At 40.8% G+C, this 27,331-nt stretch overlaps 1 protein-coding gene and 1 pseudogene across 1 annotated transcript in view; one reads left to right on the top strand and one right to left on the bottom strand.

The window, feature by feature from the left end:
- Positions 1-3,429: 3,429 nt before the first annotated feature.
- The window catches only part of ATP1B3 (ATPase Na+/K+ transporting subunit beta 3), a 41,158-nt gene continuing 17,256 nt past the window's right edge, over positions 3,430-27,331 (bottom strand). The window contains exons 2-7 of the mRNA XM_044754404.2: positions 24,120-24,248; positions 19,661-19,768; positions 13,642-13,826; positions 11,321-11,371; positions 6,917-7,003; positions 3,430-4,446 (exon numbers count right to left, since the gene is read on the bottom strand). Coding sequence (XP_044610339.1) covers positions 4,276-4,446; positions 6,917-7,003; positions 11,321-11,371; positions 13,642-13,826; positions 19,661-19,768; positions 24,120-24,248 — 731 coding nt within the window. The 3' untranslated portion in view covers positions 3,430-4,275. The remainder of the gene's footprint in view (positions 4,447-6,916; positions 7,004-11,320; positions 11,372-13,641; positions 13,827-19,660; positions 19,769-24,119; positions 24,249-27,331) is intronic.
- On the top strand, positions 17,482-18,401 carry LOC139041447 (large ribosomal subunit protein uL13 pseudogene; annotated as a pseudogene).

The raw sequence follows: 27,331 nt of genomic DNA, 5'->3' as shown, positions 1-27,331 counted from the left end.
ATTCTGCAAAAAGTCCATCCCATTCCACACTTATCCCCCACTGTTCTCAGCCACCCAGAGGGAGGGATCACAAGGAACAAGGCTAATGCCAAAAATAGGCAACCCATGCCTGCCATTTCACGTCACCCCTCACTCTCCCTTGTCTCCTCCATCAGAGTCCCGGGACTCTGACCCACAGGACAGGAGAACTGGAAGTGTAAGGGTCGGCAGGAGGCCCTGGAGCTCAACACCACCCCAGGTTCATCTGAGGCCTGTAGCCCAGCCTCCTGGTTTTCTCAGGGTCTCTTACCCAGGCAGATGGCTACCAGAGGGACTGTATACTCTTCCAATTCCAGACTCATCTTTGAGTGGACAGAGTGGTCATGTCTTCAAACAAATCCAGAAATGATAGCCCGTCAACTAGCTGGTGGGTCACTAGTCAAATCTCATTTGTTCCCATGAAGGCCCTTCAGAAGTTATCCCAAGGCCATGCAAACAATCTGAGAAGACTGATTTAGCAGATATCCTCTCATCAATTCATGTTTTATTTCTGTTCTTCACGCTTAAATACCAGTCCCTACCAGTCTTGGCTCCCAAGTGAATTTTAATGATTTCTCAAAAGCAAGTCCATCCTCAATGGACAAATCCTGCCAGTTGTGACAATGGTCAAAGACTGTGTGTGTGCTCCAGGCTCCTGAAAGCAAACCCAAAATCATCCCTTAAAAGTCCTGAAGGCTGAAACATGGAGCCTGTTGTTGAAGGATAACAGTCGCTGGGATGTGAGGACATTGGGTTGTTTGTTCCAAAACCACACACACCGTTTTCTCGTCACGCCTGATGTGTCCCTGCATCCCAGAGCATGACCGAAGCCTCCCTTCCTGAGCAGCGGCCCCCACTGGAGGCTCATCCTAGTGAGGAGCCCATGCAGACACACGGCTCAAAGACCTCTTTCGACGTGGAAACCAGTGCATCTGGAAAACTGAAATCCACTGAGCAAACTCTTCAATGTTCTTGAAACTCTAACTTGACAACTTTACTAAAGCAAGAAAAGCCAAGAGAAATGAAAAACAAACTCCACATGGACCGACTTCCAAATTCACGTATTTGCAACCCCCTCCTTCCACACAAAGCTGCAGGTGAACAGGAAAGACCGTCAGCCCCTTCTTTCACCACTCCCCTGAGTGAGGAAGAGTCACAGCCCCAACACCGCAGCAAAACTGCAGCCACACACAAGGCTTCCAGAAAGACTCCTGGAGGGAAACACTCCTGAAAACCCCATCACCTCAAGAGGAGGGTGAGCCCCTGGAAACTCGCCTTTATAAACACCCACCACATGCTGGCACTGCATGTCCATTTTCTCATCCAATCCTTGCAGCCCTGAAAGCTGGCATGACCCTCATCCTACAGTAAGAAAACTGCAGCTCCAAAGTTAAGTAAACTGCCTACGATTCCTAAGCAATCAAATATAAACCAGCATCTAAAGCCAATTCTCCCTCCCTCTCCAAAGTGAACGATCATGGATTCCCTGTGAATTTGATCTCCTCCAGCAGACTCTGTATAGAACCTGGGAAGTCCTCCTCACAGGCTGCACCTTCAGTGATGGACAGCCCTATTACATTTGGATTTTGTGAAGAGGGCAAACTAGCCTTTCTTATCTCACTACCGCATGCACAGGGAAAATTATCACCGAGAAAGGACAGCCGAGCTGGTTACAGGATGAACCATACAAGTTCTAGGTAGAGAGATTATCGTCTACAGCAAACCCTACTGAGAGCCACACTATGACACAGTGTGAGGCTGAAAGCCTGTGTGCCCCAAGTGGGACAGATGGAGCTACAGGTCAATTTGTCACTTACCACCCACTTAGGTGATCAAAATGAAATAGAGTTCCTGTATAACAAAGTTCCAAGTACAAAATAGCTTGGAGAGCTAAGGAAGTAACCCACAACTTTCTTTGAGGAATATAACCTACCTGCTGAATTTTAAATATCAGCTAAAGTCAACTGACAGTTGAATCTCCTCCATCCACTGATCAAACTAGTGCCAGATCCATGGCCGAGGATGCAAAGCTGGTCGTCTTCAGTCCTCTGGCCCCTTGTTACTCACTGTGGTCTATGAATGAGCACCAGAGGCCTTACTTAGGAGGTTGTTGGATATACAGAACCTCTGCTGCGGACTCGAAATCTGCACGTTAACAACGCTTCCTTCATTCCTGGTCACTCTGCATCTGTCCCATACAGAGCCAGCGCCTTCTCACCCTTCTCTCCACAAACACTGCCTGTCTCTTGGGACCTTTTCACAAAATAAGTTTCAGGGAGGAGAGGGACCTTTGGAATAATCCAGTCCTCCCCCACCCCCACAGCTCCTTGCACTTAACTGCCGTTACTGTAATTACCAAACCATATCCTGTCTGGAGCCTATTCCCTCCTAGTTTAAGATGCTCAAGAGACCACGTCTTTTCATCTCTATATCCTGAGTCTGGCAAATCATCACCTGGCACATAGCATGCCTGTGGTAAAGAGTTGTTTAACTCCCCTAATTTCAATAGAAAACAGAGCAAGGAAGTTTTGGGTAGGTCAACTAAGGTCACACGGCAGTACTGAGCTCAGTTATGCCCAAAGTTCTGAACCAAGGAGGCACAAACACAATTTAGTGACTCGTGTGTATGTCTCATTTTTATTTCTCTCCAAAACCCAGTCCTCCAGTTTGGATATCTCAATTCTTATGTATGAGAACTAGCTTTTATCTAAGCTCATTAAAACACAAATTCTATCCATATTATAGTTCAAAAGACACAGCGACACAAATTTAATCAAATAATAATATGGATTTCACACGAGCCAAAGTTGACAGCTGCTGAGGATCTGTTCACACTGGGCCAACTAACGTGACATCCTGGCTGCAGCCCATGACTCTCCTCTGGCATCACAGCGTTTTCTTGTTTTACACTCAAAAGAGGGTAGACAGGAAAACCAAAGCCCAGAAAAGGTTTGCTTTAGGAACAACTTCAAGAATGATTTTCTTCAGTTGCAAACACGACTTCTAAAATGAATGCCTGTTATCACTAAGATCTTAGTGACAGTGCAACAAGCAGAGGTCCCAACAGGGCTGAGTGCTCACTACCAAAGCACAAAGGCTGCACCTGGGCCCCCGAGGCCCATCCTGTTCTCCCGACGGTCACCCCTGAGCCAGCTGGGTTGGGTCCCCCTCGTCCTGGCTTGCACCAACACAAAGAAAACCTCAAGAATACGAGCAACAACAAAAAAGAGGCTTCAAAAAAACCGCAGATCATAAAGGAAGCACACCTTTATGAATAGAGGAGAAAGAAGCTCACATTAGGAAAAAGAATCATAGCCAACACCTGAGGCTGAAGGAAGCTCTTCATGACTAATCAGAGAATGCGCAGGAAAACTCTAGTGTTTTGGTCCGAAGCCTTGAATAAGTTCCAAGTTTTTATATTTCACCATTTATATATTTTATTAGAGTCCACAGTCTGCTAAATAAAAGCAGTAACAAGATATTTCACAAACTATTGTACAATTTAAATCTTATGAATTTAATTTCATAAAAAATTAAGTAGATATTCATATCGGCTAACCTAAAAATGCTATGCTTCATCTACGGTCTAAACTACTTTAATCTATAAGAGATACAGTTCCAGCATTAAAAATAATCCCATTGCTATTTTTTTTTACATGTTTTACAACAAAAAGTTTATGCTCTTACTCAAAGAGATCCACAGACTAATCCGTCATGTAAAAAATAATTTTACAAAAAAATCCAAGACATTTTAAATCCACTTTTATTTTCTTCTTTCCTCCTCACATACAGAACTTCTCCACACACCACATTTCTTGCAGCTATAAAGTCACTTGATCTTGGTCAGGTACCATTTATTATCCCTAAAACTTTGCTGGCATCAAAATATGACAGTTAACCAGTGTTAAATCTATAAAATATTTACATAGCACAGCACATTAAGCTTTAGACACTTGGTAAATAAACCACATAAAAATACAACAAGCCCCTTCCCCATTCTACATGATCAGAATCAGGTGTTCACGGTCCCTATCTGGTGAGTGTACACTGGTTCAAAAGGCAGCAGAGGCAACAGGCAGTTACTTCAGGGCACAATGAACACTATGATCTGGAAGCACGTTATGATGTTACCCCAGTGTCATGTACCACCCCACCTTTCTCCAAGGTGGTCTCATAATTCTAGAATGGCAGGTCCAGCTGATACAAAATGAAGACAGACAACACAACATTTACTCTGTGGAGATATCCTAATGCCTACTATGCATGCATTGTGATTTTGAAAACAACTCGTCCTAAAAACTTGTCACGATCATCCTGGTTTCTTAGATTGGGTGATCCATCAATCTTGCACTCGACTGTTACTTCTTTTCCAGTACTGGTAGTATTAAAGGCCACCTGGACAGCAACTAATGGCTGGAGATACCTCACCTGGCAAATAAAGGAAAATACATTAATTCAAATTCTATAGTAACTTCATCTACACTTTTTCAGAATTTGGTTTATTCTCTAAAATTTAAAAAAAAACCAACCAGACTTTAATCTATTAATTAGATCTATTATTTTTAACTCTTTCTTTTTTGAAGCTAGATATTCATTTATTTTCACTTTAATTTTTATTGATAAAAGTGTTTATGGCTTGAATTTTCCTCTGAGCACTGCTTTAAATGCATGTCACAGGTTGTGATTATGTTGTGTTGCATTATCATTATTTTTAGATATTCTATATTCTTGATTTGAATTTCCCCTTTCACCCAAGTTGTTTGATAGGTTTCCACTCCCTCCCTCTTTTGGAAGGGCCCTTTTATTTTAATAATTTCTAATTTTATTACATTATGATCAGAAAGTACTGTTTGTAATATATTTCTACTTTTTGAAACTTAGGGATGTATTTTTTATGATAAATTTTTGTGACTGTTCAGGTGTGCTTGAGAAGGATATGTATTGTATTATCTATTATCTATATAATTATTGTTTGATAAATACATATAAGATCTACCTCTTACTGATTATGTTACTTAGGTGTCCTATAGCCTTACATATGTTGCTGTGTAACTTGGTGCAAATATGATTGTTTTACTATCATTGTGGTTTCTAAATACAATTCTTCACTCAAAGAAACTAGGGGCTGATTCCAAGGATGGGGCAGGGAAAGTATAAGATGAACCTGGAATATCTTGTGGTGCCAGAAAGAAAGAAAGTGCTCAAAGAATCATGGGAGCATGTCAAAAGGACACAGGAGCCAGCCTGAAGGTCTCCCACCAGCCAAATCTCGGACAATTTTAGCACCAAAATAAATAATGATTATAACAGATTACAACCCCTGAATCTATGAATACAGAATCCACGAATAACAATCCATGAGAATATACTGATATAAATAAATAAATGGTAGAGAAGGAAAAGCTCTTCCTTAGAGTAGAATGCCAATTAGTAAATGGGATAGGAGAGATGGAATTAGAAAAATATTTGGGAACCACCCTATTACTAACTGACTCAGGCAAGAATCAATAAATGCTAAAGCTAGGGGAAAAACAGAATTTTATAATCTCAAAGTAGTCTCCCTACATGAGATATACTGATTACAAAGGAAAAAGAGTAACTTTACAGTGGAGAAACCTGTCTGACCAAGTGTTTACGGTTACCATCACGGGACCGGTCAACACCACGTCCCTCCTGATGAGCTATTCTGAAAAGGCCCTAACATTTCTTCTGAGGCATTCCTGCCAAAAATGGACAACCTACATTTAACCATGAAAAACAGGAGACAAACTCAAATTGAGGAACATAAACAAGAAGAGTACAAGGGCATGAAACAGACAGGGTGAGGAACTGTTCCAGTGCCAGGTGACTGAAGAGGTAACAATGTGATATCCTGAACCAGGAAAACACTTCTTCTTTCTGATAAAGGACATAACTGGAATAACTGGCGAAATTTCAACAAAGTCTGCAGATTGGATAATAGTACTGTATCAATGCTAATTTCCTTTGACAACTATATTATGATTATATGATGTCCTCCTTATTTTTAGGAAATAACATTCAAGCATTTAGTGTAAAGAAGCACCATGTTCATAACTCAGTCCCAAATGGATCAGGAAAAAATTATCAATCGAGACTGATAACATAAATGAAGTAGGGGCCAGCCAGGTGGCATAGTGGTTGGGTTCACATGCTCCACTTTGGTGGCCCAGGGTTTGCAGGTTTGGATCCCGGCTGTGGACCTAGCATGGCTTATCAAGCCATGCTGTGGGGGCATCCCAAATAATATAGAGGAATATTGGCACAGATGTTGGCTCAGTGACAATTTTCCGTAAGCAAAAAAAAAGACTGGCAATAGATGTTAGTTTAGGGCCAATCTTCCTCACAAAAAAAAAAAGACAAATGAGATAAAATATTAACATTTGGGAAATCCTGGTAAAAGGTCTACAGGAATTCTTTGTACTATTCTAGCCACTTTAAGTTTGAAATAATTTCAAAATAAAAAGTTTTAAAAGTATATATACAGTATGATGCTAATTTTATAAAATGATTTATTTACATACATATACTTAAAAGTTATGGAAGAAATTACCCTACGACACAGTTATCTCTGGATAACAAGCTTTTTGATTTATTTACTACTTCTCTACATTCTCTAAACAAGCACATTCTAAATAATGAAAAAAACAAAAATGGTATTTTGGAACTAATCATCCTTTAACTTATCTGCCTGAATTTTGTGTTCTGAATTGTAGATGTGAGATCTCCTTTTGCCATCACCATTTGTATTTAAAAACCAGAACAGATGATGCACAAGTTACACAAGGTATGTGTCTACCACCCGAGACAAGTGACATTTTAATACAGATGTGCCAATTTCCCAAGAGTCACAACCACTTAAGAACTTCTAAATACTTACATGCAGTTTTTTCCCATAATATGGAAAATATTTTAAGTCTATAGTTCCATTAGATGGATAAGTTGATAGAGTGGCTGTCTTTTCACCCTGAAGTTGAAAGCAGAAGAAACCCTTTTTAGATCACAAAAAGCAATTTTAAAAAAGTATTTATATTAAACAGTATCAATTATGAACAGTATGGGGAAACTACCGTGCTGCTCCAGTTGCATTAATCACAAGCTTCTTTTTGAGAAGAGAACTTGCTCATCTTGATTTAAACCCTCTGACATGAACTATCCTGATTCTTCTTACACTTCCTGGTGTACTCTGTATCCTTTTCCAAGAGTCCCTTCTAGCTTATAACCAGATCTACTCATGCACTGTCTGTAAAATCATCTCTGCCTTCCAACCACTAAATGCCAGTTCTCCGGCCACTGACAGGCATGCACCCGTGGGTATGGGACCAATGGATCCCTAAATGAATAAAATACTTTGCTTCCAGACTGGAAGGATTGGCTGCCATAACCTGGAGTGGAGCACTCGGGCCTGGGAGGCAGCAGGTCCAAAAGCCTCATGTGATCATAACCATGATAACTGCAAGCAGAGGGGGAAACGATGATGCAAGTGACAAAAACTACTAGGGAAAAATTTAAGGTACTCCAAGCAAAACCTTTCTTAACCAATTTAAATACCACATTTCCCTTGAATAAATTTATGAGCACATGTAAAGCAATTAAAAGTATTATGAGTCTACTGGAATTACATTCCATGTATTTAAAAAACTGATGGGGCGGGCCTGTGATGGAGTGGTTGAGTTCGCGCGCTATGCTTCAGTGGCCCAGCATTTCACCGGTTGGAATCCTGGGCGTGGACATGGCACCACTCATCAGGCCATGTTGAGGTGGCGTCCCACACGCCACAACTAGAAGGACCCACAACTAAAAATAGACAACTATGTACTGGGGGGCTTTGGGAGAAAAAGGAAAAATAAAATCTTAAAAAAACCCACAAAAAACAAAAAAACCCTGATAAACATACAAATCTAATCATCATCTATAATCCAATTCATTCATGCTATTAGTTATTTGTAGTATTCTTGATAAATTAGCGATTTATGAAAATTCTTACGTAACACATTCCAAATAGGCCTGATTTTAATAACTATAACTTTAACGCATACTAGATAACAAATAGACAACCATTATAACCAGTGGCAAGTTTACTAAGCACTAATTAAAGTAAAATATGACTAAATGCTTGAATTCTAGATTTGAATAAAGTAATTTCTATTTTTGAAAGCACACACGAAACAACTATAGCAAAACTAAAAATCTCCTCTAAGAAGTCCTACTCTGTGTATTCCACGTGACTTCCGTGAGCAGCACGTGTGCGTGGGATGAGACGGAGAATGCACGGAGAAGACAGCACAACCAGAGTGACGACGCCCCACAAGGAGGACAAGTTCTAATGACGCAGATCAGATATGTGGAAAGAGCAGGAGACAGCAAGGCTAAGAGAAACTGCAGAAGCTATTTTTCAACCACTAATCAAACACCACTCCACATTTGTACTGCTTAACTAAGAAAAAAAGGAGTATTAACTCTAAAACAGTATTTTATATTGGAGAAAAAACCAATCACTTGGATCTAAGTGCTTTTCTGCATCAAATTGCTTTTGTTTCACCTATTTTTCCTTACTATATGAGCTTAATTCACAGAAACACAGAGATGTTCCCCAAAGGGTAAAAGAAAGATTTCTTTGGGTTACAGTTTATTGAGAACGTTCAGTGTATATTTCCACCCAGATACCATATTTAACTTATATTTGCCTCATTTATGTCTAACAACCCTTAAGTGGGTGGGATCAATTACAAAGAGGGGAACTGAAGCTGAGTTAATGTCACAAGCTCAAGGTCACCCAGATGTAACAGACACTTCACTGTTCTCTTGGTTTGTACCTAAGCCATAATGTTGGCAGTCTTTTATTTAAACTTGTATTTTATACCTTCCATGAAATAAACATTTACAAACTGTGAAATATCAAGAAATGCGTATCTGGATAAAGATGAGACACTTCAGAGTGAAGCACACGTGGATTTTGTTTCTTTTATACAATCATCACCCATAAAGGTGATGTTCTAAGCAGTGGTTTTCTCTGGGTAGCATTTACCAATTTTTCTCTTCTGCATTTTTCCACATTTTCATAAATGAATATGATTCATTTTTTAAGAAAATAAAATACCAAAAAAACTAGTGACACATATGAATATTACATCTTTTGCAGGAACCATCCTTTAAATTAATATAAATTAAAGGCTACCACTAAGAGCATGTTGTGTCACCAATGCTTCAGCATTTTCAGGACTCTTAACTTGCATAAAAGCCATTAAAGCAGACCAAACTTAAGAGTAAAAGATAAATGTATTACATAAAAAAATAAGTCAACTAAAGAATTTAAAGAACGCTCGATAGAGACAAATCTAATGGAAAACAGCAATTATGATGACGTAGTAAATGTTCTCATCTGTTCTCCAGAGCCACACCTTTACAGCTACGGCCTCCATCTGATCACTCCTTTGTGACTAGCCTCGGAGTAAAATGCAAAGCTTTACCAACAGTTTTTCTGACACACAATTTTGTGTTTTTCTAATAACAAAAAATATTCCACAACTAAATAAACAAAACAAAAACCCCATCTACTTTGATTATTTTATGTGCTTTACATGTAACTCTTCAAAGCAAAAGGGACAGCAAACTGAAATGTGAGTCATCAGACAAGGATTTTTCATTAACACTTCCCCCAACTATTCTAGAAGGAAAGGATACATAATGGATAAACAATGAGAAACTCCGTTTAAAACCATAAGGAAGAACTACATGAAGTTATTTGTACTGGCCAAAGGTGTCCAAACTTGAAACCTTAGGAAAGGGTCAAGCTGTTGCCCTTCTGGCCTAAGTGTGTGTGTTTTCCTTTCCCGGTGGTGTTGGCTCCACAGCCCCAGCATTCCGAGCTCATCTAGGCAGTGCGCTCACAGACAAAGGCGGAAGCTCCTGCATGCAGGTCCACTGCTATGGAATCAGCACGTCTACCCGGCTGAAGGCCAGCACCCAGGCCTCAGGAACTTTCTATTGGAAAGACTTGCAACCAAGGAGGATCACAAAGAGTCCACTCAACAGTTCTTCTAAATGTATCTTGTAGCCATCATGTTTCTTTTGTCTTAGGAGAAGACACTATACACTCACAGTCAGATTTTTAGAAGAATCTGTTTATCAAGAAAAGCTCGGCTTAGATGTAGCATCTGGTTTAAAGTGAGATTCTGGCTTTTTATCCAAGTTTCCTACTAAGCTGCCCAGGACTTAAGGAGATAAAATGAACTATGGTCACACGTGTGTATTTCAACCACACATTGAGGAGAAACCACAAACTTTCTGGCTTATTATTCTACTGCAAATAGTGAATAAGTACTCAAAAGAAATTAATAAGGATACTCTAAAGCAGAAGTTCTCCAGGTGTGGGCCCCAGACCAGCAGCCTCACCATCACCTGGAAACTTTAGTTAGAAATGCAAATTTTGGGCTTCCCTGCAGACCTACTGAGCCAGAAACGGTGGGAAGGGGACCCGACAAGTTCTCCAAGTGATTCTGACGCAAGATAGATTTTGAGAACCACCGAGCATGAAGTTTCTGCCCAAGTAAGAAATCTATTCATGGTTAAAGGAATTACAATTTTTTTCACAAACTTTAGAAGTGATTTTAATGTAACATTTCAAGTGAAATACCTCTGACATATACTTGGAGTTAGAACATTAATATTCTGCACATTAAATTCTTTAAAATTTAGAACTTCACAGTTTCTCCTCAGAACTCTTACCCATCATTTATATATTTGTCTTAGTTGCACATGCAGCATGGAGAGAAAACAAAAGAAGTTATGAGATGAAAACTGTACAGCACTTTGGAAAAAAATAAAGATGGGAGAGAAAAAGAATGTCTTCAGGAAAATGCACCATGTTTCACTAAATCTCATATGCCATTAATGTACACCAATTTATGTACTATTAAGAAAAGAAAAACTCATGATACACTATCAAGACACACTATTTATAAGGCCAATCCCAACTGCAGTGTTAAGCTAGAAAAAAAAAGTGACTCTTAGAATCAATGAAATATGGTATACGTAAAGGTAAAGGCAATGTGTGTGAAACCAAATGCACGTGGAAAACAAGTATTTTTGAATTATCATGAGCAACAGAGAAGGGCGAACCCCAGAGTTTGGTGTAATTTTATTCTTCTAAGAATGACACTACAGAGGACTTTAAAAATGTGACAGGGAAGAAAAAAAGATGACTAAAACTCACTAGACTTTTACAGTAATTTTAAGATACGCTAAAGCTTTCACAAAGTTGGGTCCGTTTTTGAATACTCACCTTCGAAATACAATTTATCCTCGGTTTTCCTTGAGGTTTTAATCCAATTATCTAAGGTGAAGAAATACAGATTACTCGAAACATCACAAATGTATACAACATAACCCTCTTCTCTGTTGCTGGGGACCAGGTGGGAGGGCTGGGATGAACACTGACTCCGTATTAAAATCCCAATACATCTGTCTTTTACTTTAATTTTATTTTAGAGGATTAGAACAGACTTTTCAATATAATAATCTTACCAATTAGCTATTTTATTACTGTACTGGGACAATTTAGAAGATAAATCAGTTACCAAAGAAGTGACCAAAACCCAGTATCACACTCTGCTACCCTTAAAACAAGAGGCGAACAGAAACCTTTAAATTTCATTATTTATATGAACAAATCATTAATGGAAATAAGAAGAACCGCAGAGGCATAATAATAATAATAAACTGTTCTTCATGAAAATATATTAGGTCACAATCCCTAACATGTGTTTCCATAGGGTTTCCACAGAGCCGTACCATATTTCACATCTATCTGTTCCACAAAACGCAGACACTGGGAAGAATTCCATTTTAAGACGCTCACAGCAACATTCAGCTCTATGTCACGAGGCTACTTCCATGGATGTGATTAATTAAACTAACTCTGTGTGAACGGTAACATATTTCTCCACCTATTTCTGAGAGGATTTTCTGGTGTTTTGAATTTATATGCATTTTACATGTGAATGTCTGTAAACTGTAACTATTTCTCCCAAAAGACAAGCATTGTTGCAACCTAAATAATAGTATCCACAGCAATTAACTGCCCTTGCCCATGTAATGACTGGAACAAATTACACTGGGGGCGAATCCCTGCCACGCCCGGTCTGCACACCTCGTTACTGAGCCCTGTGTGCACCTGACCCTTCCTTTCTGTTGCACCCTGCAGGGCCACACCCCTATCGGCAAGTGGAATCTCAGACCCTCACCGTTCACACAGGACATATTACAAAAGAAGTAAACTCAGAGGCTAGTCCTGTGGGAGAGAGAACTAGAACAACTCCTCTTGGCTTTGTTTCGGGATTGGATTTTCCAGCATGCAGATGCTGTGAAGCTACTTCTAGGAGGCTGGGGTTACACAAGGCAGCCCTGTAAAGTGAAGACATGTAATTCATCTGACAAGATAAATTAGCTCGTTTAACATTACTTATGGCCTTAATTCTTACTAAAGTCTTGCTGAAACACCTGACTAACCATTTACTGAGCGCCTACTACGTGTCAGGCAATGTTGGAGAATGATTTCTAGATTGCGATGGGATCATCAGGAAAAAAATCACTGGCCTTGGAGGGGGAGGGGAAGGAAGGAGAGGCTGGAGGGGAGCCAGTCCGGGCGCCTCAGGGTCCAGCTGGCTCTCTCCCTACAGGGAAACGCCTTATCTTGCAGTGCCAACATCGGAAGACTCAACTTTTACTTTTATTGGGGATGGCAGTAGCAATGTGCTTATCAATGGTGATTTCAGTGATACGTGGACTCGTCATCTTGAGCAGTCTACACCTGTTTAAGAAACTGCCTTTTTTCTAAGTAAATCACCAGTAATAACCTCACTCTCAAAGGAGACCTCGCAGGCCTCAACAGGATAAGCGCATCAGGACAGAGCTCTGCACTACGACACTTAGACAGCAGCAAGGCACAGGGGCCAAGGATCACTGTCCCTAGCATCTTCCTTTGCACAAGGACCCCATGCCATTATTACTAATGCAGGGAGAACATTAGCTCCTTAATTTGCTAACGGCCATACAATTCAGGCACCTCTTCTGTAAAACAGAGTAAAATGCTGCTACTTTGGCTACAACTGCAACATCCCACTGAGTGCATTCCAATGCCATTTTATTTGCATTTCTACTATTTAATTATTTATATTATTAAACTAGGTTTTGCTACTAAATATTCAGAAGAAGTTAAATAAGCCAAAACTTTATAAAGCTGCCATGGAATTTTAAATTATTTTATGACGTAGGACTCAAAGATGAGCACTGTGCACTAATAAGGCCACGCTTTGGGCACGACAACCAGAACACCTGCTCCTTGAAGCAGGAATCTTTCGTAAACGCACGCAGCTACATCCAAAAGGGAAAAGCTGAAGTTGTTTTACTCCAATCATTTATCTATGATAAATTTATGAACCAATCTTGTTTTACTCTGTATTAATTTTCCTAAGGTCAATTAATATCACTGCTAGCCTTCTATGTGAGCTACCTGCAAATGAGATAACATCTAATAAATAGTTGCCTACTTCTTAATAGATGATATTAGAAAAAAGCAGTGGCAGAAGTAAAATATGTACATACCCTGTTCATTTTCACAAGAATACAAGGGTTTCCTGTGGAGTAGCCAAACTCGGGGTCCTCCACACCACTGCATCCTTTAAGGGAAACGACAGGAAACTGGCACGCAGTATAAGTCGGCCCCTTCTGTTCACGAAGGGCTCCATCGGGACAGGCTGTGAGATTCTTCTGTTCTTCTAAATCGTATGCTAAAAAGGAAATGTGTATGTGTGTAGAGATCAGCCAAAAAAGATCTTTAAGACAATCAGGAATAGATCATCCTTTCATCAACATTCTCCAAAGACAAAAACAGCAATGCTAATTACCAATTTTTTCAGAAAGAATATTAAGTTTGTTCCTTTAACTTTTAACACCTATCTAGTGCTCTTGAGTTTACTGCATTTCAACAGTGATATAAACTAGATTACAGATCATTCTCTTCTGTCACCATCAGGTGGCGTCAGCCACGGCTATGGCATTATCTGCATGCCCTCCATGCTCTCGCCCCGTAGCTCCAACAGTGAGGACCCGAAGAGGCGCTGCTGCTGCTGCCGTGCAGGGCTGACAGCGGAGCAGGAACATCAGCGGTCGAGTCTACGATCCTCACTGCAGGGCCTGGCGATACTCGGCGCTCCAGCAGCCCGGGCCGAGGGGACTGCAGCAGAGCTGAGTGATCAGGGGGACATGGGAGTTACTGCTGGCAGAGATGGAGGTGTAACCAGACAGTTGCCAAAGTGATAAAGAGTGAAATGGTTACAACTTGGCGAAGGGGAAGAAAGGAGAGGGAGAAACACACTACGGTTTCCGAGTGTTTGCTCTGCATTGGCCCAGGGTCAGGTTAAATCGGGACAATAGTGAGCACACCCTCAACGGGCTCACTCACGAGAAAGACACTAGCCAACGGCTAAGACACGGTGGGACAGTGCCTTGGTAAGAGCACTGGTGTGTGGGTGGAACTGGTACCGGAAAAGGGCTGCCTAAAGTGAATTCAACCAAAACAGGAACCAGATTTCAAAGTAAATGCATTTAAAAGGAAGCGTGGATCTTCACCTTGAGAAAAATATTCAGTCAAAATCTTTGGTTTCATTTTATATTCAGCAAAAATTAGGATATCATGGGAACTATGTACTCATTTAAAAGAATGGTTCAGGCATTTTTAGGGGTAAACTTTTTCAACAAAACAGTACCATACAACATTTTTCACTTCCTTTTTGACTTTGGTGGCACAATCACAAAAATCATTTTGCAAGAAATATTCAAGGCCTTCGCCAATTTTCCCAAGGGGTTCTACTGCATATACTCTGTTGGTCTAGGCCAGTTCATCAGTGACCATTTCTGTATTACGTCAACTTCCACTTCTACGCAAAATCATGGTAAGTACCAAGAATCAGAACACGAATGGTCAGATGATGAAGACCCCCTGTCCAGAGCATCATGGGAATACAGAAAGGTCACCCATCTCAGACAGGGTGACCAAAGAACCCCACACACCTGAGGAAAGAAAGAAAAGGAAAAAGACAGGGCAAGATTAACAGAAAAAAGACCCGAAAGGAAAGACACATCGTGAACAAAACAAACTTTAAATTCTAATTAGTATCCACCATGGGAAAAAAACAGAGAAGATGATGTATCTTTTAACCAGAGACTATTTTACACACGAGAAAGGTATTCCTAAAAATCAACAATGACAACTGAAAGTCAAAAGAAAAACAGATGAACATTAAAGAATTAAAGTAAACCTCCCCAGAAAGTACAATAAAGTAAAAAGAGAAAATGAGAAAAAAATAAGAGATCTAAGCTCTAGAAAGAGAAAAGGAAAACGGAGTTGACAAAATTCTCAACATAGTGACAAGATGATTTCCCTGAACTGGAGAACCTACGTCTTCATCCTCAGAAACCCCAGCTAGTTCCCAGTCAAGTGACACTTTAGAAACTGAAACTAAGAAACAGAAATTTTAGAATCCAAAGGAAACACATTTAAAAACCAAAAACCAACCTTGCAGAGGAGAAAAAGGCAAATACAAAGGAACGAAAATTCTATATACAGCTAAACTATCAACTACAAAAACAGAATTAGGTCATTTTCAGAAATGAAAGGACTCAAAATTTACATTTCATGTATCTTTTCTTATAAAGTTACTTGAGAATATACTCCATCAAAACTAGGGAGTTAATTAAGAAAAAAGTCAGAAGCCTAGGGGCTGGCCTGGTGGTGTAGTGGTTAAGTTCACACGCTCAACTTTGGTGCCCGAGGGTTCACAGGTTCAGATCCCAGGCATGGACCTGGCACTGCTTGTCAAGCCACACTGTGGCGGTGTCCCACATAAAAGAGAGGAAGATTGCCACAGATGTCAGCTCAGTGACAATCTTCCTCAAGCAAAAAGAGGAAGATTGGCGAGAGATGTTAGCTCAGAGCCAATCTTCCTCAAAATAAAATTAAACAAACAAATAAATAAAAGAAAAAAGTCAGGAACCAAGAAACAGTGAATCCAACTAAAGAAAGTGATGAAGAGAAGCTTCAAGCCAGCCCTGATGGCCTAGTGGTTAAAGTCAAGCGCTCTCACCACATCAGTGGCCCAGGTTAGTTTCCTGGTCACAAAACCACACCACCCGTCTGTCAGTAGCCATGCTGTGGTGGCAGCTCACACAGAAGAACTAGAAAGATTTACAAGTAGGATATCCAGCCAGGTACTGGGGCTTTGGGAAGGAGGCGAAAAAAGTCTCAAAATGGGAGCTGGGTGGTAAAGGCCTAAGAAGTGACCAGTACAGACTACAGCTGGAGGGAAGAGCTCTAGGAAGGAGTTTCCCACAAAAAAGGGACAAGAGAATACTTCAAACGATAGTATACAAATAAGGGAGTCAGAAGAGTGTATCTATAAATGAGACTAGGGATAAAAAGGCCACCAATAATGAAACAAAAAATAGTTAATTCAATTACTATTGAACTGAGAAGGGGGTAAAGTCTGAGGCATGAGAGCTAAATCCTCATCTATTGGGGCAGGAAGTAAAGCCAATGTATAAAAGTGCTAAGTCAAGAACCAGCAGAAAAGTATAATATCTAGAGATACAGAAGAAAAACACCATAAGAAAAACTTCAAAAGCACAATGTGATTTCCTATTGAAAATGTATCCAGAATCAGACTATTTCTCACAGCCTCCCTTGCCAAGCTGCCATTCTACTCATCTGGATGACTGTAACAGCCTCCCCACTAGCTCCTCCTACACCCCATAGTCTAAAGAAGGTGGCCCTCAAAAAACATGTTGAATAAATTAACAGGACTGCAGATAGAAAGGAGGAGGGCAGAAAACTACTGTTTTCCTTATAGACTTTTCTTTACTATTTTTTTTTTAAAAGATTGGCACCTGAGCTAACATCTGTTGCCAATCTTTTAAATCTTTTTTCTTCTTCTTCTTCTCCCCATAGCCCCCCAGTATCCAGTTGTGTATTCTAGTTGTAGGTCCTTCTGGCTGTGACATGGGATGCTGCCTCATCATGGCCTGATGAGCGGTGCCATGTCCTAGGCTGCCAAAGCGGAACACATGCACTCAACTACTTGGCCACGGACTGGCCCCTTTACTATTTGATTGTTAAACCAAGGATTATACGTTCACAAATCATCTTTAAATTATTTAAATAATAAGTATATATTTAACTATTAAGGGAAAGAGCCTTAGGAAGATAGCTAGTAGATAATGTAGGATCAAAAGAGGTTTCTTGGTTTTGTTTTGGCCCTGATTGGCCCTGAACTAACATCTGTGCCAATCGTCCTCTATTTCATGTGGGATGCTGCCACAGTGTGGCTTGATGTGAGTGCTAGGTCTGTGCCCGGGATTGGAACCTGTGAACCTGGGTCCACCGAAGTGGAGCGCACAAACTTAACTACTACACCACCAGGCCAGCCCCCAAACAGGTTTCTGATTGAAGACAGGAGGGAACTGAGGATTTCCACCTGCTGACAGGAAGGATCCAGTAAAGAGAGAGACTACTTCTTTCCTAGGTGGCTGTCAAAGATGGTGGAGGGGCAGGTCCTGGTTCTAGATGGCTGAGGCCTTCTCTGGGGCCACATGGCAGTCACTGTACCCAAGCAAGGGCTGCTGGACCAGAGGTGGTGGTTGTGCAATGTGAGGGCACCAACATTTCTGGCAATTTCTACAGAAACAAGTTGAAGCACCTGGCTTTCCTCCAAAAGCAGATGGACACAACCCATCCCGTGGCTCCTACCACTTCCGAGGCCCCAGCTGTATCTCTTGGCGAACCATGTGAGGCACACTGCCCCACAGGCACAAGTGAGGTCACACGGCCCAGGACCTCCCCAAGGTACCTGATGGCATCCCACCACCCTACAACAAGAAAGAGCGAATGGTGGCTCCCACTGCCCTCAAGGTTGTGTGTCTGAAGCCTGCACGAAAGCCTGCCTCCCTGGGGCACCTGGCTCTTGAGGTGGGCTGGAAGCACCAGGCAGTTACAGCCACTCAGAGGAGAAGAGGAAGGAGGAGGCCAAGATCCATTACCAGAAGAAATAACAGCTCATCAGACCATGGAAACAGGCTGAAGAGAACATGGAGAGGAAAACTGACAAATACAGAGGTCAAGATCCACGGACTCCTGGTCTGAACCCAATAAAATTAAGTGCTAATTCCTCAAAATAAAAAAAAATAAAAAGAGAGGGAGAGCCTAAATATACATGAGAAGGGATAGTCAATAGCGTGGTGTTTCCGAGACAGTGAGAGGGGATGAGCACCAAAGCACAGAGGCACAGGTGGCCTGAGATGAAAGAAGGGCAGCCCCCCATCACAAACAAAATGGCTGTAACCATAGGTTTGTTTACTGGTAACAGGGAAACCAGGGAAGTTCCCACACGAATGCTTTTATTTATATCTTTTGAAGCAGGACACCAGGTTATATGAAGTAAGTGAGTTACAGGGGAAAAGGTCAGGGTTTAGAAGTTTGAGGGTGGAAATACTCCCTTCCAAGAACTATCCAGAGAAATTCAGCAGGACTGCTGGGCAGTAGAGCAGGTCCCTTCGAGGGAGGTGATAGGCACTCATGGAGCGAGTCAGTCCTGCTGCAAGTCTTCCTTCAGCAGCACCCAGCTGATGGGGGGGGCGGGGGGGAGGTTCCCAGCAGGAGCTTCATCCATTTGCAAGTTTACGACAGAGACTGAGAGGCAAGGGATTTTAGAGTGCTGGCAAGAGCGAAAATGAAATGGGAACCGTGGAAGTAATATGCTTGCTAAGAAGGGAAGTCAGGGGCGAGGGCTTGGATAAGATGAAAGGGTCAGGGAACCGGAAGTCCCGATGAGGTGGAAGAATAGTGAGGGAAAGTCAAACAAGCAAATTAGAGGGACAGAAGGTTGTGCAAGGAAAGGCTCGAACAGTGAGTTTGGCAATGGAGGCCTACGCGTTCTCAGGAGCAAGTGCAGCTACAGGTACGTGTGGCTGAGGAAGCAGTGAGGAAGTGATCAAAAACCAGAGGTCAGCACACTGGATGATCATTCCTGGGAATGGTAATACCCCAGAGTTAGGCCAAGCAAAAGAGGAGAAAAGGCTGGGCTAGGATGGCTCTTAGAAAGCATTACAAATTGGTAACTCTGAAAAACTCACAACTGATACATACATTTTTTTAAGCAATAAATACCATTCCTCCCCCCCCCCACCCCGCCCCTGCCAAGCACTACACTGGATCCAAAAGATCCAAACACCTAGAGGCATCATTTCATATAGTATAGTTTTGCTCTATTAGCCAAATATGTTTCATTTTCATGCAGATACAAATGTTACGTCTCAACGAACTTACTCATGTACTTATTACAGGACAGAAAGAAAAGTCAAATCACGCCCACTAGCCTCTGTCTGCCCAGAAGTTAGAACATTCTCACGATCAACCATAAAATCTACTTACAAGTCCTCTCAGCTGTGTTTAACGGAACAAAAGAAAGGTAAAACATACTCATAGAATGGTGTTTCTAAAAGTCATCGTAATTTGGTCCTGGTTTTTCTAATAACTAAAATCTTTTACCTTACTCTGAGAAAACACACTTACACTTTAGAAATTTGGTGAGATCGTCTACGTATCCTCTATAGGACTCTGGATCAGATACACGGAATGAATAGTCCAACGCAGTCACTGGTTTCGGAAAAACCATAAGCCCTATAAAGAGATAAAAGAAAAAGGGGAAATTAACTGTAGCAAATTCCCTTCTCTCCTTCCTTCTCCTTCCTCATCTCTGAAAGGCAGATCTCAGTAAATTACATGGAAAGTTGTATTCACAGGGATGCCGAAATGATCAGAACTTCCCACTTCTGATTGTGAAGGCACATCCAAAACGAAAGAGAATCTCCAATCTTCAAAATCACCGCATGCATGACCAGTCAGAAACCTCCCCTGAGTATCGACAGTTAATTAGAAGTGCTCGGTTCCCGACTTAAAAAGATGCAAGTTTTACTTCGTACTTTGCAGAATCATTTTTCTAGCAAATATGGTTAGATTTTGCCAATCTGCTATTAACAGAGGGAGAAAAATTATAGCAAATCAAAGTCTAAAAGCACGTTATCATTCAAATTCTAACTGTATGGAAACATTCACAAAGTAAGCCTACCTTATTCAATGAAAGAGGCCTAGACAATTTCGACTCTATGGTTAAATATTCTTCCTTCAATAATAAACACTGCTCTATAATAAAATGTGATTTTTCACATACTGCATTTGGAGTATGACCACCAACAATTTCACACCAGGAGTCAACACTCATGTATACAGAACATGTTGTGTGAGTTAGTTAACAGAAACCTCTAGCATATTTATCTGTATGAAACATAATCTGGCTTCCAACTTTAATATATGCTTTCCTTGTTTAAAAAGCATTGGATCTAGATTATTAATTCAGCCTTGCATAGAGGCTTAAAAACAATCCTAAAATTCTCAATAGTCTCTAAACCTTTTCCATATCAAAGTTATCAGAGATGATATGCCTTGCATTGAACTTGAAAATAGACAAATACAAGTGTTTTAGTTTTCATTAAAATCGCTGCTCACAGACATCTAATTCTTTTTCAATCAGATCCAGTTTCTTTCAAACCCAAGACCTGCCCATGTTGATCTGCATGGCTCCTGAGTTAAACTAAATCCCATGCTACCCCAATATGATGAAAAAATGTTCCTAAATGGCAGGGCACATCTTATTCTACATGCAGCACAAGACAGCCCCCGATTATACTCCCCATTCAGGCATATCAACACAACAGCTCACTGGGATTAGCCCATATGAGGAGCCCATTCTTCCTTACCACTCTACCCACTGCAAAATCAAGCAATAGCAGGGGCCGGCCCAGTGGCATAGGAATTAAGCATGTGCTCTACTCCAGTGGCCCGGGGTTCACGGGTTTGGATCCCAGGCACAGACCTACACACTGCTCATCAAGCCATGCTGTGGCAGTGTCCCACGTATAAAACAGAGGAAGACTGGCAACAGATGATAACTCAGGGCCAATCTTCCTCATGCAAAGAAAGAGAGAGAGAGAGAGAGAGAGAGAGAGAAAACAACAATAGTAACCTTATGATTTTTAATAAAAATATTTAACGTAGGAATAAAGCCTCCAACCATCTGTCTATGTCTGAAATTGTTTAAGGTTTTTTTTTTTTTTTTAAAGACTGGCATCTGAGCTAACATCTGTTGCCAATCTTCTTTTCTTTTAAATTTCTGTTTCTTCTTCTCCCCAAAGCCCCCCTGGTACCAGCTCCCTGGTACATAGTTGTGTATTTTTAGTTATAGGTCCTTCTGGCTCTGCTATGTGGGATGCCGCCTCAGCATGGCTTCATGAGCGGTGCTAGGTCCCTGCTCAGGATCTGAATTGGTGAAACCCTGGCTGACAAAGGGAGCGTGCAAACGTAACGACTTGGCAACGGGGCCCACACCTGTTTTTAAAGTTTTATAGCGGAAATAAGACATAATATTCTGCAAGTAAAAAAAGTAACAGAATCAAGGCAGCATGGATATTACTGTACGAAAACACCCAACTTTAAAGAAAACCCAACATAAAACATCCAAATTTCTAAACTGAAGCAATTTTAGAGAAAAACATGAATATATCTGTGCTTTATAAAAAGATTCCATTCCTTTACATGACTAATTTCTAAACGATTCAATTTGCAAAAGCTTTGTATTAAAACCTGAACGTATAAAACTGAATTTCTGATCCGGTCGCTTCCTAGATCTCGCCTAGCAGTGCTCTTGGAGCCCTAGTACCTGCTATTTCATAGCCTGTCTGAAACTCTCACGTAAGAAAACTATGGCAGGAATGAGCATCACGGCTGCACTGCTGACACAATACACTCAATTCCTCCGAATTAAGTCTGGGCTTTCCCCAAAACCGAGAACAGCAATAGAATGTGAATGCTACAATTAACTCTCATCTCCTTCCAGTTTATACCACTGAGGCACAAGAGCGTGTGCACACGCGTGTGTGTGCGTGCATGCTTGTAGGGGTGTGGATGGGCAGTATGTGCTTATGTTATATGGATGTACATGTTAATATACATATCAATTTCAGACTAGCATTTATCTTAAGGGTACAAATATATTGTGGAAATGATGTCATTTAAAATTAAAACTAATATGGTCATTTTAAAAGAAAAACCTGAGAAAACACAAGTAGAAAGAAAAGATTACCCATAATCCCTTTAGGAAGAGAAATTCACATTTAACAAACTAATGTATATTCATCTAGTATTATATACATGTGTGTGCATATATGTCTATATATATTTATTTAAACTAATGATAGGATTTTTAAGTACTACAATACACTTGGTAAATAATTTTAAGGAACTCAGTTTAAAATTGTGTACTTAAATACATGGAACACATTTTAATTCTTACGTTATTCATGCAATTATAAACAGAGTTGATTATTTCTGAAATAGATCAGATCATGTCTAATGGTAATAACATCACATAACTTAGGCAGCAAGGAAAACAATTATCAAGGCAGGCCCCGTGGCCGAGAGGTTAAGTTCGTGCCCTCTGCTTTGGCGGCCCAGGGTTTCGCCGGTTCAGATCCTGGGCCCGGACATGGGACCGCTCATCAGGCCATGCTGAGGTGGCATCCCACATGCCACAACTGGAAGGACCCACAACTAAAAATACACAACTATGTACCGGGGAGCTTTGGGGAGAAAAAGGAAAAATAAAATCTTTAAAAAAAAAAAGAAAGAAAAACAATTATCAGAATTAGTCTGGGTAGAAACAATACAGAGCCACAATGAAACGAAAGACGAGGGAAAAATCAGCATGTAGCCAGTCTCTGATACTTGGTCAAACACTAAAAGTTACTCCTGAAGCTTAGACAAATATTAACTGCAAACAAAGGAAAAGCCATTAGAACAAACTGTTCTAAGAAAAACGGTCGGGGAAATTGGTGCAGTTTGGCTGCTGATGCGGCTCCCAAGTCCTCAGGCTTGGCACGCCTGATACCTGGGACTGGATGACTCTTTGTTGCAGGGACTTGTCCTGAGCACTGCAGGATGCTCAGCAACATCCCTGACCTCTCCTCACAGTAGCTCCTCTCCAGTTGTAACCAAAAACGGCTCCAGACACTGCTGAATAGCCCCTGGGGGACATGTCACCGCTGGGTGAGAACCACTGCTCCAGAGAGAAACCCCTGCTCCACCCCCACCTTCCCTGGCCTGCCTCCCACTCTGCCTGCTAGCCAGTCCCACTCCTCCAGGGAGAGCCCTCCCCTCTCTAGCATCTCGACAAGCCGTTCCCATTTCGGGAATTATATACACTGGGGTTCTGCACATTACTGTTATCTGACTTGTACAAAAACTGCCAGCACCGTGAGGACAAGGGCCTTGTCCAATAATGAAGGCAGAGCTGGCATTCAAAGACTGACTGTTTAAAAAGAATATAATCAGGAGGTAGAAAATGATTTAAACAAGTGTTTCAGTTAAGATTTTTCTGTACTAAAGTATATTCTCCAGTGTCCTGAAGATATTTTTTTTCCTTAAGACAATCAATAGAGAAGAATTAAACATACTAAGAATATACTCACTTTATTCTCTATTGACAGATCATTATTTAATACCTTACCACTTCCATACTAAGCAATTAAAACCACAAAGCATGTATTTTACAAGACCAATGCTCTAACTCCAGCTAGAGCTGGCTGAAATATACACTGTATCAGTAAATTACTCAGGGCAAAGTGAAACTGCTAGACAACATTCATAAATTCATTAACTGTAACTATATTGGTCAAATTTGTCTTCACTATAATTCTCAATATTCATTTCTGCTGACTCCTGGCAAAGGACTCAAGATTTATCAGTCCAGGTCTTATAATTATATCAGTATGTAAATATTGAAGAAACAGAAATCAAAACTTTCACATTACCTAACCTCAAGGTTTAACGATCTTCTGTCTGCTGTATAAAACAGATTTATGGAAGATAAAGTATAACCCAATTTTGTTAAAGGTCATGATAACTGTGACGTAATTACCTGGACTAGGAATCTGGTCACGGTATTTTGGAACTTCATCGTTCAGAGTCTGAAGCATAGCCCACATTGTGAACGAGAAGAGTGCAGCCAGGAAGCCATAAAAGACTAGGTAGAAGAGCAAGATCAAACCTGTGAAAGAAAAGAAAACTTATGAAATTTGGAGAAACACACATACACTGCACATACGTATGCACACACGTGTGCGGCCAGGTTAAAAAAACAAACCAACTATTGCAAGGCTAGGATTCCAAGCTATGCCATGCACACAGCCAAATATATCCATATTCAGAATGACATGAATTTGCCCAAGCAAGGGATATTTCAGCAGGTAGCACCCACCCATCCGTGATCCCCGAATCCTCTCATACTTTCAAGTACAAGTAGGTTCCATAGATCATACTCTAGTTAAAGGTCAGAGCTTTAAAATTCCAGCACATAGGGGAGTGTTTCCCAAAATGGACTTGATGCCCTCTAGAAAGATAAAAGACGATTTCAGGAGGGACAAAACTCCCATATGCACGTGTTCCTTTAAAAGTGGCAAATAGGAAAGAATAGTATATCAACCTCATATTTCACAGACAGTAATTATTTGGATAATTTTAAGTTTTATAAAGTGAGTTGATTTAAAGAATAGCCAGGAAATGTGCAGAGAAGGCAAACCATGAAGATGGGATTCAATGAATAAAGTTTAGAAAACTCCTCTAGTAGAAGGCTCATGCAAAAGTGAGGACAGGACCAGAAACAAGCACCCACTCAAGGGGACTGCTGAAGCCTACTGCTAAGCACAAAGCAGGAGCTGGCCGACCACGTGTCAACATCCAGAGCCTAACTTAACCTTTTCTCCTTCACAATCTGGAAACACTAAGATCCATCCCAAGCTAGGATTTATTTTGGGAACATCAAAAATCAATTATTTTTTTCAAATGTCTATATTCAAAGTTCTAACATTAGAAGTGGAAGATTACATATTAGAAATATACTGTTAAAGTCATACTTGTATTTAAATGTTTAAAAATTGATCAAAGAATATTAAACAAATCTCCAGACACAGCAATAGTGAAGAACATTTAATTTCCCAGAGTTGAATCAACATCAGCTTTATTTCCCAGTCTTAAAAAACCTACTTTTCTGTTTGCCTGACTCTATTCCTAGCAGAGTGGCTGGAGCAGGGGTTCCTAACCTGGAATCTATGGACCCCTGCTGCAGTAAGGATTAACTGCAGAGCTTTCAAGACTTCTGCAATAACATATTTCTGAATATATCCCTTTTTTTTTTTTTTTACTGGGGAGCGGGCTCTACAATGTTCTTCTGATTCTCAAAAGATCCTACGACCTCAAAACAGATTGCGCCGAAAGCTAGATAACTTTTATTTCTTAATTACGAGCCAGGAAACTATTTCCCCCCTTTTCAAGTAAAGGGGAAATAGATAAAGCAATTTCATTTTAATTTAGTTCAGCATACCCCCATCCTCCCCCCACCCCAATTACCAGGAGGCCAAAATAGGGAGGAAGGACAGAATGAAGACAGGAGGACAGCATGTCACCTTCAGACAGCATCACTTCCCTACCACATACGGCAATTCTGTTGCAGAAAAAGAAAAGAAAGACCAATCTCAAAGAAGTGATCAGTTTACTACAGAGGGAAAGAAACATGCAAAGACCAAAGGCTCATTTAACGAGATATAGGAGAGAACTGATTCTTTCAGATCCAGACTTTTGTAGGAACTAATGGATAAAATGCTGCACACAGCAGACCAGGGTCGACAAATACATGAACGTAAGGGTGTGGGCTGTGCTCCAGTCAAACTCCACTTACAAAAACAGGTGGACTGGGGCCATAGCAGTTTATCAACCGATGCAGTAAATGTTAAACTGAAGAAATTTGAAACAAAAGTGCTGAGAGTTTAATTATTTAGCTGTGTTTGTAAGTCATCTCAAAATATTATTGGGCCGGCCCCGTGGCGTAGTGGTTGAGTTCGGCATGTTCTGCTTCGGCGGCCAGGGCTCCCAGGTTGGGATCCCAGGTGCAGACCTACACCACTGTCAGCCACACTGTGGCAGCAACCTCTATACCAAAGAGAGGAAGACTGGCACAGTGTGAGCCTAGAGCTCATCTTCCTCAAGCCAAAAACATTTTTTAAAATTCTTATACCATTTTCAAAATTTGACTTTAAATTTCCAGGAAAAATAATGTAAATAGAACTTATAAAAAGTTACAAAGCAAATAAACATATAACAGACATGAACAAGGTGTATCCAAATACACTTTCCAAAGAACCATTACACAATGAAAAAAGTGTCAAAACTCCCTCTAGAGAGCTACACTCATAAAACAGACACACAAATTAATAGCCGTGTCCCAAATGTGATGCCACATACTAGTGGCCATTAAGTCAATTTTTAATGTAGGGAGTATAAAAACAAGTAAATAAGTGATTTCCAGCACTGAAATGAGTTTTTCCTACTTGTATGAGACACTTTTGCCAAAACCCAAATGTAAAAATTAAAGTTAACCTCACTTATAAATATCATATATGAAAGACCACTCACAAGGGTAGCAATATCAGAAGATAAAAACGGATGTTTACTCAAAACAAATACCCGAAAGTTCACTGCTGTCACTGACATTCCTGCATCACCATGTCGCCATCCTAACCATCCAGAAGCACAACCGTCGCTACGGCCACACTTTCCCTCTCAGATCCCAGGGCACACACAGACAACGGCCAGACACCTCCAACCTTCTGCCCTCCTTAACACAGAAACTGACTCTCCTCCTCTCTCTCCAGTTCTGTTCCTTGAGAAGCCCCAGCATGTAGACTCTTTCCCTCCCTCTTGTGTCTTCCTGGTGAGGGGACACGTGGCGGGACAGACGTGGTGAAGGCCGTGCAGCAGGCTGGTTTTCCGCACGGGCTCCGCTCCAGTGCCAGCCTGACTGCTCTCCCGCTGTGACCTGGGCAGGGATCCCAATCTACTCCCGCCTGAAGAAAGGGGTAATAGTCGTACCCACCTAATTATCCACATTATAGAAACGAAAATAAAAGTCAAGAGATTTGATGACAAAACTCTTCAGGGGGGAAAAAAATGCCAAAAACAAACCAGAAACATTTCTGAAATGACACTGCAACTAAGCTTTAAGGCTAAACTTAAGGTTTAAAGCTTAATCAATTGCATTTTACTCTCAAAAAATGTTTTCACAAATGAGGTTTGATT

Source organism: Equus asinus, chromosome 21 (genome assembly GCF_041296235.1).
Source record: "Equus asinus isolate D_3611 breed Donkey chromosome 21, EquAss-T2T_v2, whole genome shotgun sequence".
In the NCBI taxonomy this organism is placed as follows: Eukaryota; Metazoa; Chordata; class Mammalia; order Perissodactyla; family Equidae; genus Equus; species Equus asinus.
Note: the sequence above shows the minus strand (reverse complement) of the source record. Positions and strands in the feature narration are given on the sequence as shown.